This window comes from Taudactylus pleione, unplaced genomic scaffold (genome assembly GCF_031769625.1).
Source record: "Taudactylus pleione unplaced genomic scaffold, aTauple2 ptg000043l, whole genome shotgun sequence".
NCBI lineage: Eukaryota > Metazoa > Chordata > Amphibia > Anura > Myobatrachidae > Taudactylus > Taudactylus pleione.
Window position 1 is genome coordinate 13,571,865 of NW_028284445.1, and position 13,163 is coordinate 13,585,027.

Genomic DNA, 13,163 nt, shown 5'->3' on the forward strand with positions numbered 1-13,163 from the left:
TGTTATGGCCACATTTTCATCACCCTGTGATATGTATCCTGGTCACCAATAATATTGTCTTCCATACAAAGGAAATGTCAGTAGTCTCTTCTCACAAATCGCAGGAATCTCTCTCTTTCTAACTGAACTGGACCCATTAGCACATGCACATTATCATGGTCAATATACTGTACAGGTTGAGTCTCCCATATCCAAATATTCCGAAATAATTTTGGCATGATTGAGATAGTGAAACCATTATTAAAAATAATGTATACAATGACCTGCAGGCTGTGTATATAAGGTGTATATGAAACATAAATTTATTTAATTTCTGTACACAAACTTTGTTTGAGCCACAAAATTATTGAAATTGTATAAAATGACCTGCAAGCTGTGTGTATAAGGTGCATCTAACACATAAATGCATTCTGTGTTTATATTTGGGTCCTATTCCCAAGATATTTAATTATTAAATGCAAATATTCCAAAATACGGAATATTCCGTTGTCCAAAATACCCCTGGTCCCAAGCATTTTGGATATGGGAGACTCAACCTGTACTAAGAGCCACGAAAACTGAAATGGATACAAATTGAATACATATTTTACAGTTATTTTCTACCGTAGAATATACACATTTAGATTAAATATTTACATTATGTCTTGAATAAAGCTTTCACACCTTTTGCATACGTGTAAATATGCATTTAAAGGAAAAAAGCAAAAGAAAAAACCTATGAGGATATAAAAATTATTAAATGATTTCAGGGCAGTACTTTAAGAACAGGAATGGAAGCAAGGCTGACCGGGCATAAACAGGGTCCCTGCAAAAAATATCTGCATTAATCGGACCCTCTAAATCAAATCGTTGAAGAAATGAGGAGTCCTAATAAATCCAGTTTTCTGCAAAATATATGACTATCGGCTAAGGATTAGATGGAACAGGACAGTATTCTGCATGACCTTAGAATTATACTCCACAATATAAGTGTATGCAATTCCCTAGTGAGAAACAAATAAAAAAAAAATGTATTTGCCCGAGTCATGAAACTCAATATAAATGCAATTATAAGCGCCAAAAATATAAAAACAACAATCTAGCTTGGGGCATTTGCTTGTATTGAAATGTAAAACAGGAATTTATTATTTTCTACTTGCTCTCTTTACCATTTGGTTCTGAGCAGCAATATGTCCCATCTAGTAATAGATTAGTGAACAGTATATCGTGATGTGTCTAAAATCTGTGGACATTTAGAAATGGTAAGAAAAAGGCAAATGAACGAAATTTGAAATTATTACAATTGTTCCATCTGTAGAAAAGAAATACTGTTCTACAAGGTGATCCCATGGCTCCAGAAGAAGTATGAATACAGTACATATAAAATAAACCAAAATTGAATAAACCACTGGTGGGAACGTAAGAGACAGTCTGCCACCGTATACAAGAGCCATTAGCTAAACTACCTCCGCTGTGAGTGAGAAGAGACAACCAAAGGGGCTGATTCTAGTTGGGGGGGATCTCTTTGCACAGACACAAATAGCAAGTGTTAGCGTACAGCTCCTGCAAAAATGCATTTTTGGGTATCTCCATCCTATTCTGAGTCGGATGGATCTTTGCAGGATCTCGCTTTTCGTGAGGTGGGCTTTCTGTGGTGGGAACTGAGTGGCGGACAAAGTGATCGTACTGAGATGTTCTGTGTTGTGGGAGTGTCATAGAAGCGTGGGAGTGTGTTCTGAGTTCTGTGCTATTCTGAGTTGTGCGTACGGAGACAGGAATCCTGTTTCAGATGGACCTCTTGCACCTATCATGGGGCTGGTGCAAGTGCCAATACTTATAATAGCAGTTGCAGTCTTGGACGTAAAAAAAAAAAAAACTTTGGATGAAGTTTGTACACATCAGCCAGGTTAAACAGCAGAACATGTTCTCTAATAGCGCCTTACAGCAAGAATTTCTCATCTTGAATATGAATTCCTAGGGCTACTCCAAACAGGATGAAATGCAACAGGCAGGGGCGGTATTAAGAGAGGACCGTGTGCAGTCTCTGTCCAGGCCCCCTCCTCTCTAGCCGGCAGCGCAGTAGACTCTGAGAACTAAGAGCACAGAATCTATTGCGCATGCGCACGTCTCCGGGGAAATAACACGGCGGCCATTCTCTTGGCAATTTCCCTACTGCGCATGCGCAAAACACTGGGAAAATGGCAGCTTCCCCATTTTCCCGGTGATTTGTGGAGTGTTGCTGCCGCCGATGGGGGACTCCGGAGAGGTAAGTATTAAAAAATGGATGCAGCCAACTCAGGAGCCCGTGTGCACCGCAAAACCTGCACACATTATAGGTAAATGCGCATAAGCACCGGTTACCGCTACACCTCCCTGCTTACATCCAACACCCCCTCCTTTGACCTTCAAGTCAACTGGTCGCTGGGGCTCCTCTGGTCTGTGACCCCAGTATTTTTTCACAATATATTTTTAGTTAATCTGAGTAGATCACATTTCCAATTACAAACATGGGTAATATGATCTGCTTACTAAAAATATGTGAATTGAAGGGATTGGAGTCGTTTTTCTGAAAAAATACATTCATGAGATACTAACATAGGATGAAAATGGTGTGAAAACACCCGTTTTCACATTATTTTAGTAAATATAATATTAATATATATGCCCCTTAGTATTAATGTATATACATTAGGGAGGGATATGGTTACAAAAAGTTGAGTAACTCTGCATTACAATATTTGAAAATAAAAAATCACATTATTATTAATTTTTTCAAATCTATAGGTAAATTAGGTAAATAAATATATATAATCAGTGTTTACTTACCCACTTCATCTCTGATTGTTGCAAGTTCAAGTGATAACTCTCTTTCTTTCACAAGCCCAGCTTCATTCTGTGGAGAGAATGTGCACAGGATTGTTACAAGAACAAGCTGACAAGTACATAAACATTATACAAATCCACAAACAAATATTTATTTTTGTAAAAGCTTTTAACACATACAGTATACTTTGTCAGCTAATTCTAAAATAATCATATAATAACCCATCACACATTTACATGGTAAATCTTTTTTTGTAGTACATACATATCAATACTGTGAACCAAGTGAACCTACAGGAGGAGACACAACAATCTACCGTTTCCCTTTTAGTACCCCTGGTCCCCATTAAATCTACTTTGCTTGTTTGTCTGGTTATGCATTCGGACACCTCTGCACCGACTGAGATGAAACCAACGTGAGGTGGTCCAGTTGGATTCTGGTCAGGTTTTAGGGGAGGTTAGGGTCTCGTCGGACCTTCCACTGGTGTATGCTGGGCAGAAGTTTGACCTGGGATGCTGAGTAGAACTTTGACCTGGGAAGCCTGTTCTGAGCCTTCCACTGGATGGATTTGGATGAAAACTTCACAAAGGGGTGGCAATTGGTCTGGGATGCCTTATGGAGTTGTTGAGGTCCCGGTTGGACTTCACAGCGGACGAAAACTTCACAAAGTGGTAACATTGGATCCCAGAAAACATACTAGGGGGTTGAGGTCTGGTCGGACCTCCCAGTGGTGTACGCTGGGAAGAGCTTTAACCCAGGGAGCCTGTTCTGAGCCTTCCACTGGATGATTTGGATGAAAACTTCACAGAGTGGTAAGATTGGATCCAAGAAGACATACTAGGGGGTTGAGGTTCCAGTCGGACCTCCCAATTAGTGTACGTTGGGCATAACTTTGATGTGGGGAGCCTGTTCTGGGCCTTCCACTTGATGGATTTGAATGAAAACTTCACAGAGGGGTGGCAATTGGTCTGGGATGTCTAATTGAGTGGTTAGGATCCCGGTTGGACCTCACGGCGGAGTGCGCCGGGAAGACCCAGGGAACCTGTACTGGGCCTTCCACTGGATGGATTTGGCTGACATCACATAATAAAACTTAATATCTTGAAGGTTTAAACCCGGACAACGCCGGATACTTCAGCTAGTAGTCAATAAAGATAAATTGCAAACTGTAAAATGTCAAAATCACAGAGCAATTGTAAAATGCTCTTTACAATGTAACATGCCTACTTCTATTATGTATGCGGAGACCAGAGGAGTGAGTGTGATGGGGAGTACTGCGGGTGTATAAGTGTCATTGGTACAGATGGAAGTAGGGTAATACATAATGAAAAGGTGGGTTTTGGGAAACCGTTTAAACATTGGAAGGCTGGGGGAGAGACTGATAGGCAATTTTTATAAGTGGGTAATGATGCGGGAGAAGTCTCCCAGGCAGGAGCGTAAGGTGGTTGTCAGAGGCGAGGCGCAGGTCAGAGGCAGATCTACACGTGATTCTACAGGGAAAATAAGATGGGAGTATTTATACAGATAGGAAACGTATAGTGGATTGGAGGCTTTTCTTATGGTGAATGGATTAGGAGCACGCAAGGAATTCCAACATGCATTTTACACCTTCTGCAGGAAAGCTCATTTCTTGCCACAATAAAATGTATAAATAAAACAAATCAGACATTTAATAAATGTAGACCCAATGTCTTCTCACTGTCATTATTCATTTAAGATATACCGAGAAGTGTTTTAGGAGCAAAATGTAAATTAGACGAGAAGTAGTGATTCTAATGTGTTCTTAGGTTGGACTTTATATAATGACATTTCACTCTTTCCACCATGTACATTTATAAGTTTGTCTGCAACCTCCTTCCGGGTGCATGTCCCAGGACCAGGAATGGATGTGCACCTTCATATGCACTAGGTGACAAGTTGGCACATCTGTGTACATAGAAAACCAAAAAGTCTGCATTTCCTGCAGTTTGTAAATGACCTTTAATACCTGTACTTATCTACTACATCATTGGTGGGAACATGTGGCATGGCTGTGTGCTATTCAGGATACCTTATGTCCACAACTGATTTTTTTTTAATATAACTTTTGCTTTGAAGTAGTCCATCATTAATGACCACCACAGGGGCAGAGACTACATTTCCCAGCAGTACCCACAGCAGAAGGAAGGAGGAGAGGAAGAGCACAAAAGGGACAAGGAGGATGGAGTAGCCGCAGTGTGTGAAGATGTACTGAGCCACTTACGGCACAGCAGGGATTACTGAGAGAGCCCTCCTTAGAGAGAGAGACAAACAGGAGACATCGATGAGAGAGCAGCTATAGACAAAAGACTACCTGAGAGAGATTGAGAGAGAAATCTTGATAGAAGCAGTAGCCACAGACTAAGAGACATCCTGAGAGAGACAAGTCCTGTATACTGAATGCTATTATGGGAAAGGTTTTATTAGTAATCAGGATCAGCTCAAGGAAAGTATACTGGAGATCTCTGCGCTAACATTGGTACTAAACATGTTAGGGTTTTCAGTGCTAGGGACTGCTTGGATGATCTCTATACTGTATGGCAGTCACTAGTATGCTCTCAGTACTCTATAGCGGTATATAGGTGCTCTCTGCATTGTATGCAGTCACCAGTATGCTCTCTGTATTACATGGTGGTCAATAGAATGCTCTATGTATTGCATGGTGGTCACCAGTATGCTCTCTGCATTGCATGATTGTCACTAATATGCTCTCTGCATTGCATGGCGATCATTAGAATGCGCTCTGTATTAGGGATGCAATCGGGAAGGCGGCTGACATTATACCGACAGCCGGCTTCCCGACTGTCATATCCCGGCGAGGGTGAAATGCCCGGTGTCTAGATGTAGACGCTGCTCATTTCACCGACGCCGGGAGACCAGCGCCCAGCATCCAGATCAAAGGGATGCCGGGTGCCGCGAGCGGACAGCCGCGGGGGGGAGGGTTAGGTTTAGCGCACCTGGGGGGGACTTAGTGTTAGGCACCCCCCCGGGAGGGTTAGGCTAGGGGGAGGGAGGGCTAGGCACCCCCCCGGGGGGACTTAGTGTTAGGCACCCCCCCGGAGGACTTAGGTTTAGGCAGCGGGGAAGGGGGGGTTAGGGTTAAGCAACTACAGGAGGGATTAGGGTTAGGCACTTGGGGGGGAGGTTACGGTTAGGCACCCCTAAGGACGGTTAGGGTTAGGGGGGTTAGGTTAGGTTAGTCATTACTTACTTTACGATGATCGGAATTTCCAGCGCTGTCGGGCTGCCGCTGCCGGGAATCGAACCGCCGGCCACGCGGCCGGCAGTATTTCATACCGATTCCCTGTATTACATGTAGTCACTAGTATGCTCTCTGTACTTTACAGTGGTCTTTGAAATTATGGGCCGCATTCAATTTGAGGTGAAAAGTCAGTTTTCATGATACTTTTTTGCCGATGACGTCATTTTCGCCTGTTTTGCTTTTACCCCATATTCAATTGGAAAGACTTTTCACCTACGCGGAAAGTCAATGCAATGTAATAGGTGGAAAAGTTTCGCCTATGAATGGGAAGACGGAAAAAAGTGCATAAACGGGGTTTTGGGGTGCAACGTTGCGGGAACCCCTGTTCAGCCTTCAGACAGTCCCCCAAAGGTAAACTGTGTCAAAAATTGTTTAGAAAACACTTAACACCCCACAAAAAAATCACTTTAATTTTGGGGGCGAAAAAAAAAATGTTGGGGGACAAAGTTAAAATCTAGCGAACTTGACTCTGGGGGGTCCCCAAGTATGCCCCAAGTGTTTTTTTATTGCAGGTGTTTGCGGCAGGTGGATTTTTCACGATTTTTTCAACATCACTTTAGCAACTTTTAAATATGCTCACCCCCATTTTCAAGTACCCCAAATTTGATGGGATAACTTATTTCCTGGAAAAAATACTCCTGAATACTATTCTGCATCAAGTATCAAAAAACGCTATTTAGCAGCTATTGAGCCCATTTAAAAACACCAAATACCTTCAGCAAACCAGATCGGGGGGTACCATAGGGAACCCCCATGTCAGAGCATCTTTTGGGGGTTGTCAGGCCGATTTCCCCAAAACTGACAGTACTTTCCGCTTGTTCAAATTTCGGCTGTTCCCGTTTTTGCGTACTTTCAAATTGAATATGGGGTAAAGCGGGCACGCGCGCAATACTTTTCCGCCTACAAAACAGGCGAAGTAGGCGGAAAGTCCGGGCCACGAAAAAGTATCACGGCTCGGCTCAAATTGAATACGGCTCTTAATCTGTTAAAAGTGTATTTTTACCTAATTAATTTGACAGTAGTGTTGTACATTTTGTGTACAGTCCTTAACAGTTTACTAAAACATGTTAAGTTTCCCCCAAGCTGAAATAATTGCCCACCCTGCACTACATTATGGGCTTCATTCAGAGGCGGCCGTACGGTCTATGACCGCATGGCCGCCTCAATGTTTGTCCAGTGCGCATGCGCACGAGGGAGCCGGCTCCTTCGTGCGCATGCGTGTGACCCGCTACAACCGACAGCGCCAGTCGTAGCGGGTCTCTTTCCAAAGGGGGCGAGCTGTCGATGTTGATTGACAGCTCGCCCCGTTTGGAAGGCGGGCCGGGGGGGTGGCAGCCCAAACGGAACGCCTGCCGTTTGGGGGAGGCCTCACTGACATCACTAGTGATGTCAGTGGAGAGCTTCCGGCTCTGACAGAGCCAGAAGCTCTCCGGGGCTTACGACAAGTGAGACCCTACCCTAGGGTCTCGTCGTAAGCCCCTAGCAGTCATTAGAGCTGTGGGTGTAAACCCACAGCCTAACGACCGAAACAGAGGCGGCCGGTCAGGATGCAAGCGGCCACCCAGTTTCTGAGCGACTGCTTGCATCCTCCGACCACCTCTGAATGAGGGCCTATATCTCCTCATCAACTAAAAACTTAGTATTGAAGGAAAGTAAAGTTTACTGTGGAATATGTATAGGTATAAGAAAAGCAATCTAATGGACTCATGTGAATAGATTACATGCACATCGTAATATGTCATAGAGATCATTAATTTCCATTAACTACATTGTTCTATCTTTAATCCATCTTTTACAAACAGAAAGTCAGCATTGCATCTTACATTACGATTGCTTGCCCCAAAAAAGCTAATTCTTACTTCTTTTATGGTACTAAATGTAGTAATTTGTTTAGAAGATCATTTTAACACCAGTTTTTCTATTCAATTAATTAGATTGTATATTAGATTGTATGAGCCTGAAATGCAAATGACAGATTCTCTGTGCAAACACTGTGATAGATTGTTACAAACTGAGACACGCAACAGTAATATCATGGAGAATGAGAAGTGTGCATGGTTCTCTAGCGGGCAGACACATCAAACGGAGGAGGGACAGTTTGTTCTGGTTACATTTTAACTAACCCTTCCATAGGCAAACGCGGGGGGGGGGGGGTTCCATCTGCCTGGAAACCCCCCTCCCCAGCCCACACCATGACCACAATAGAAATAGTAATATAATAGATTGTTACTAGTGCTGCATGTTCTTCTCAGTATCACAAATGAAATAATTGGCACCACCTATGGATCTTTTAACATACATCAGTCAGTAATAAATAGCCTGTGCACCAACAAAAGATATGGAAAACATGCACTGTTTGAGATGCACTGCCCAATAGGTACATATATGTCCAGGGCAGTGCTAGGTTCTTCTGCTGCTCCCTTAGACTCTCGGACTTGCTCTAATACTCTGGAATGGTGCCCACATCTAAAATAAATATGTTCGGCTCAGACAGGATGGCCCTATGGCCGCATATAATGGGTTACGGTGATCATTGGTCCTGTATATGCTGGAATTATTACACACAATACACTTTGTATGACGCTTAATAAAGCTGGTTAAGTACTAATTCTACCCTCTTCATGGACTGGCCACACTCACTCTAAAATTAAGCATTTGGACACCCCCCTCTGGAAATCCTGCATTTGCCACTGCCTTCCTTCAGTATAGTGTTTATCTATAGCCACTTGTCTTGAGTTGTACTTAGCTCAGACAGTCCTTATACACCAGAGACAGACTTTTCTCCATCATGCTGAAAACATGTTTCATGCTCTAGTCAGATCAGTTACTAGTACACAAGGCCTTTGCCAATATAAAAGAGGTGCAGGGCAACCCATTTTACCCAGTTACTGGGCAACACAGGCTACCAAGAGGGCACAAGTGGTGATAAGTCAAAATGAGAATAATCTGCAACAAATTGTATTGTCAGTAGATGATGGATTGTATGTCAGATGACGAGCACAACCAGCTCTTCACTCAGATCCTTCTTCTCACTATTAGTCGAAACAGCACATTTCCACAATCTGTAGTTGGAAAGGCTGGAGACGCAGCATCATAAGCATGGCCTCAGGTGATGTACAGCCTGAGGTGCCTCTGGGAGAGGTGGGGACAAAATAGCTGAAAGTTTATGCTTCATTCTGCAAATTGTTCCCTTTCCTGCATTATTAAAGGGGAAACACATTTTTATTTCAACAAAAGTAATAATAGCTTCAAATAATACACAGTACTGTATTTTATTATTATCATAGTATTACCATCCTTTATGAATATAGCACCAATATATTACACAACACTGTACAGTCCTTCACCTCCAGCTCTGCCTCACTAGACTAGAACCTACAATGGATATTGCCTACCACATGCATACAAATATACACCTACTATTATGTATAATCTGAGAGATGTCATTACCACAAGTGATAGCAAAGACTCTAGAATTGCGCAATGCCTATTAAAGCATATGTCAAATGGGAGATGGAGACATAGGTTGGGGGGAGGGGGGTGTTGCATGGATATGGGCACAGGAACCCACTGCATGGAGGAGGGGGGAAGCCGGCTGCAAAGTGGAAGAGGGAACACCTCTGGTACAAGCCATTGTTCATGGTTACTGGCATTTTTGGCAAAAGTTGGCTTTAAGAAGCTTCCAGCAGTGTCCACTATTGAAGTCTGCAAATTGCATTGCCAACTCATTCCCATACTTGTCTACACTCCCGGAATGGTTGGGAAGCTCCCAAAAATTGACTAGCGTTCCTGGCCGCCTGGAAAAGTGGGCGTCTCCCATCCAGCCTCCACCAGCACGCATGCCCTCAGTCCAGACGACCTCCCTACACACCCCTGCTGCGGGTGGGAGGGGGATACAATGTGTTTCAGCACTGAGTCATGTCATCGTGGCCCCGCCCCCTGCTTCACAATGCTGGTAATCATGGCATTGTGTAGCTGAGCCACGATCGTGCACCCACTCCACCCCCAATTTCACATCATGTCCCCACCATGCTCCCTCAATGTGCTGTGTCACAGAAGGGGTAGCCAAAATATCGACAAGTATGCCCTTTCCCCCCACACATGCCCCTTGGACTCTCTCCAAGAGATCCTACAGATGAGGTCCATAATTAGGCCAGTGTGATTTGTAGTTTTAATGTTCATTTAAGAATAAGGTCCCACCATATAGCAATACTAAATCATACCTCCCAACTGTCCCGCTTTTGGTAAGCCAGAATTTATATGAAGGATCTGTCCAGTCGTCCAATCGCAACTGTATCGCCCTGGTCAGCCCAGAAGTTGGGCTTTATGACCCATTCATTGCTGCGCTGAATGTAGCAGAGCAGCTGTGAAAGAGGGAGGGCTGAACGCTCCTGCCACTTGTGTGTGCGGCCTTGAAATGGTGATCGAGGGGGAGAGAGTGCAGCCAAGTCTCCAAGGATCTGGTCAAACTTTTTGTGTTATTAGTATTCAGCACCCCCAACATAGAAACACAACCCCCCTTCCCCCTGTCCTTACCCAGGTTCACAAAATGTTGGTAGATGTGCTAAATGTACAGTACTGAACAAGAATCCTAGGCCTATAGAGTATGATGCACCTAAAGTTTCTTACATTTGACATGATTGGAACAAAATAATATCAATCACTTTTATGGCATCCACAGACAAACAGGTAAGGGCTTCAGCATCGTTACACTACGACACTAGTAGTTACAGCATAATTACATTTTTAAAAGACTACAGCTAAAAAAAAAAAAAAAAAAAAGAATACAAGCGTAGTTCATTTATAGCAATGCAGCTTGCAGAGATAATGGAAGCTCATCGGATAAAAGTCACAGGAGGCGTAAGATAACACTAATAGATAATCAACAGTGCAACAGAACACTCAAAAGCTAATAATGTCCCAAATGTGCTATTAGCAACAAACAGGCAAAGGACCACACTTTAAGCAAAACGAAATGTTACAGGCCATTAATTTTGCATTACACAGATTATAGGATGTCATCAGATTTAGGCTATTATTTCTTTATTATATCATTTGTTCATTTATTTTCAGAAAAAGGAAACTTTAAGAAATCCCACAACAGAAATTTTCGGCAAATGCACAATTTACACTTAGGGTTCTGGGTCTAGGGGTGTTGTAAAGATCAGCCAGCAACTGACATTGCTTTTAAATAAATTAATTTAAATTTTTTTCAATAGTGATTTGGCTAACAAGATTTGGGTCGGTAATGTGTGTACGTAGCCCACATAAGTATTTTTTTAAACATGCATAAATGTATTGCTATAATATGCTTTCATTTACTTATCATAAGAAGACAAGTTACCCACCCTGGAAAACTTAATTTACAGAGTTGAGGCTATGGGCCATATTCAATTAGGAACGAAAAGCCGTTTTTTGGCGAAAATTTTGCCTGAAAATTTATATACGTATTCAATTACAGCCCATTTTCGACTATGCGAAAAGTAAAATGCACTGATATAGTGGATACTTTTTCTCCACAGAATAGCAGAAGAAAAAAAGTGCAAAATCTATATTTTGGGGTGCAGATGTTGGGAAACCACTCAGAACCCTTGGTACACCCCCAAAGAACAATTCACCCAAAAAAGGTAAAAAAAATCCCAGGAACACCCCAAAAAACGCCTTAGAAATTTTGGGCGAAAATGAAAAAAGTGGGGGGACAACTTCAAAAACTAGCGAAATAAGCTTCTAGGGGTGCTCTAAGAAGGGGGTCAAGTGTTTTTGGGATTGCAGGTTCTTGTATGACGGAGGAATTTCACTTTTTCTAAAATTTCACTTTAGAGACATTCAAATATGCTAGTACCCATTTTCAAGCATCCCAAATTTGATGGAACTACTTATTTTCTCCAAAAAAAACACTGCTTTATGCCATTCTTCACCACATTTACCATGATGCTAATAGCAAGCAATTACCACCACTTAATTACCCTAACTAGTTAAATTAGGGCTAATACTAACGCCGTAATGATTTTCGAAGTCAGCCCATCTTTTTCTGGGGTACAGAGTGATTCCCCCAATTCATCCACACGGTCCTGTTTTTGCCTGTTTAGCAGTAGTAAACAGGCAAAATCAGTAAATCGGGAGTGCGCACGAAAAGTTTTCACATCTAAAACAGGCGAAGGCGGCGAAAAGGCAGGCAGGCGGAAAGTTCTTGCTGATGTGAATACGGCCCTATATTTGAAAGGAGACAGTCTGTTTTTGTTTTTCAATGTCTTATGCAGTATATAGTAATTGTCATCACCGAACAGACTAGTCACGTACTAATTAATGTGAATTGTCAGAGAGACACACTACAGCTATCTCCAAAGCATGCTACTAATCCCAGGCTGACCAATCCCGGGACAGGTACAAGAAGTAAAGCCTAAACTCAAGTTCATTCATTAAGATCAAATATGCAGAGTTGATCCCAATTGCCCATATGCACAGGGCCAGCGCTACCACTAGGCGAACTAAGAGCGCTGGCCACTGAAGTGCGCCTCTGGAATAATTTGTAGTGCGCACCGTACATAAGTGCAGCCCGTACTACACTACTAGTAATAAACACACAGCCACCGGCGCCGGCCGCTGTGTGTTTGTTTTGGCAGCCGAAGAGAGTCAGACTGACTCATCGGCTGCTGCGCCCACTGCCGTCGCCGGGCTGGAGCTCACTCATGAGCTCCATTTTCCGTCTCCCGCAGTGGGTGATGGGAGAGACGTTATGACGTCTCTCCCATCATGCAGAGCGGGCCGGCTTGGGGGGAAAAGGAGCGGACGCCGGAGCGGGGATTCAGGTAAATGGAGGGGTTTTTTTTTGCTTTTTGTTAACGTGCGTGTCTGTCTGGCCCTGGGATCACTGCTGGGGAGGGAAAGACTACTACTGGGGGCACTGCTGGGGGAGGACTACTACTGGGGGAACTGCACCAGGGGGTTAGTACTGGGGCACTATATATGGGGGACTACTACAGGGGCACTATATAAGAGGCACTGCATAGGGGGACCACTACTGGGGGCACTACTGGGGGTACTGCATAAGGGTTTCTGCAGCTACCCGAGGGGGGGGGG

General features: G+C 43.3%; 1 protein-coding gene across 1 annotated transcript in view; it reads right to left on the reverse strand.

Moving 5' to 3' along the window:
• Positions 1-13,163, reverse strand: part of MTUS2 (microtubule associated scaffold protein 2) — a 486,382-nt gene that overhangs the window by 61,597 nt on the left and 411,622 nt on the right. The window contains exon 7 of the mRNA XM_088460265.1: positions 2,806-2,872. Coding sequence (XP_088316391.1) covers positions 2,806-2,872 — 67 coding nt within the window. The remainder of the gene's footprint in view (positions 1-2,805; positions 2,873-13,163) is intronic.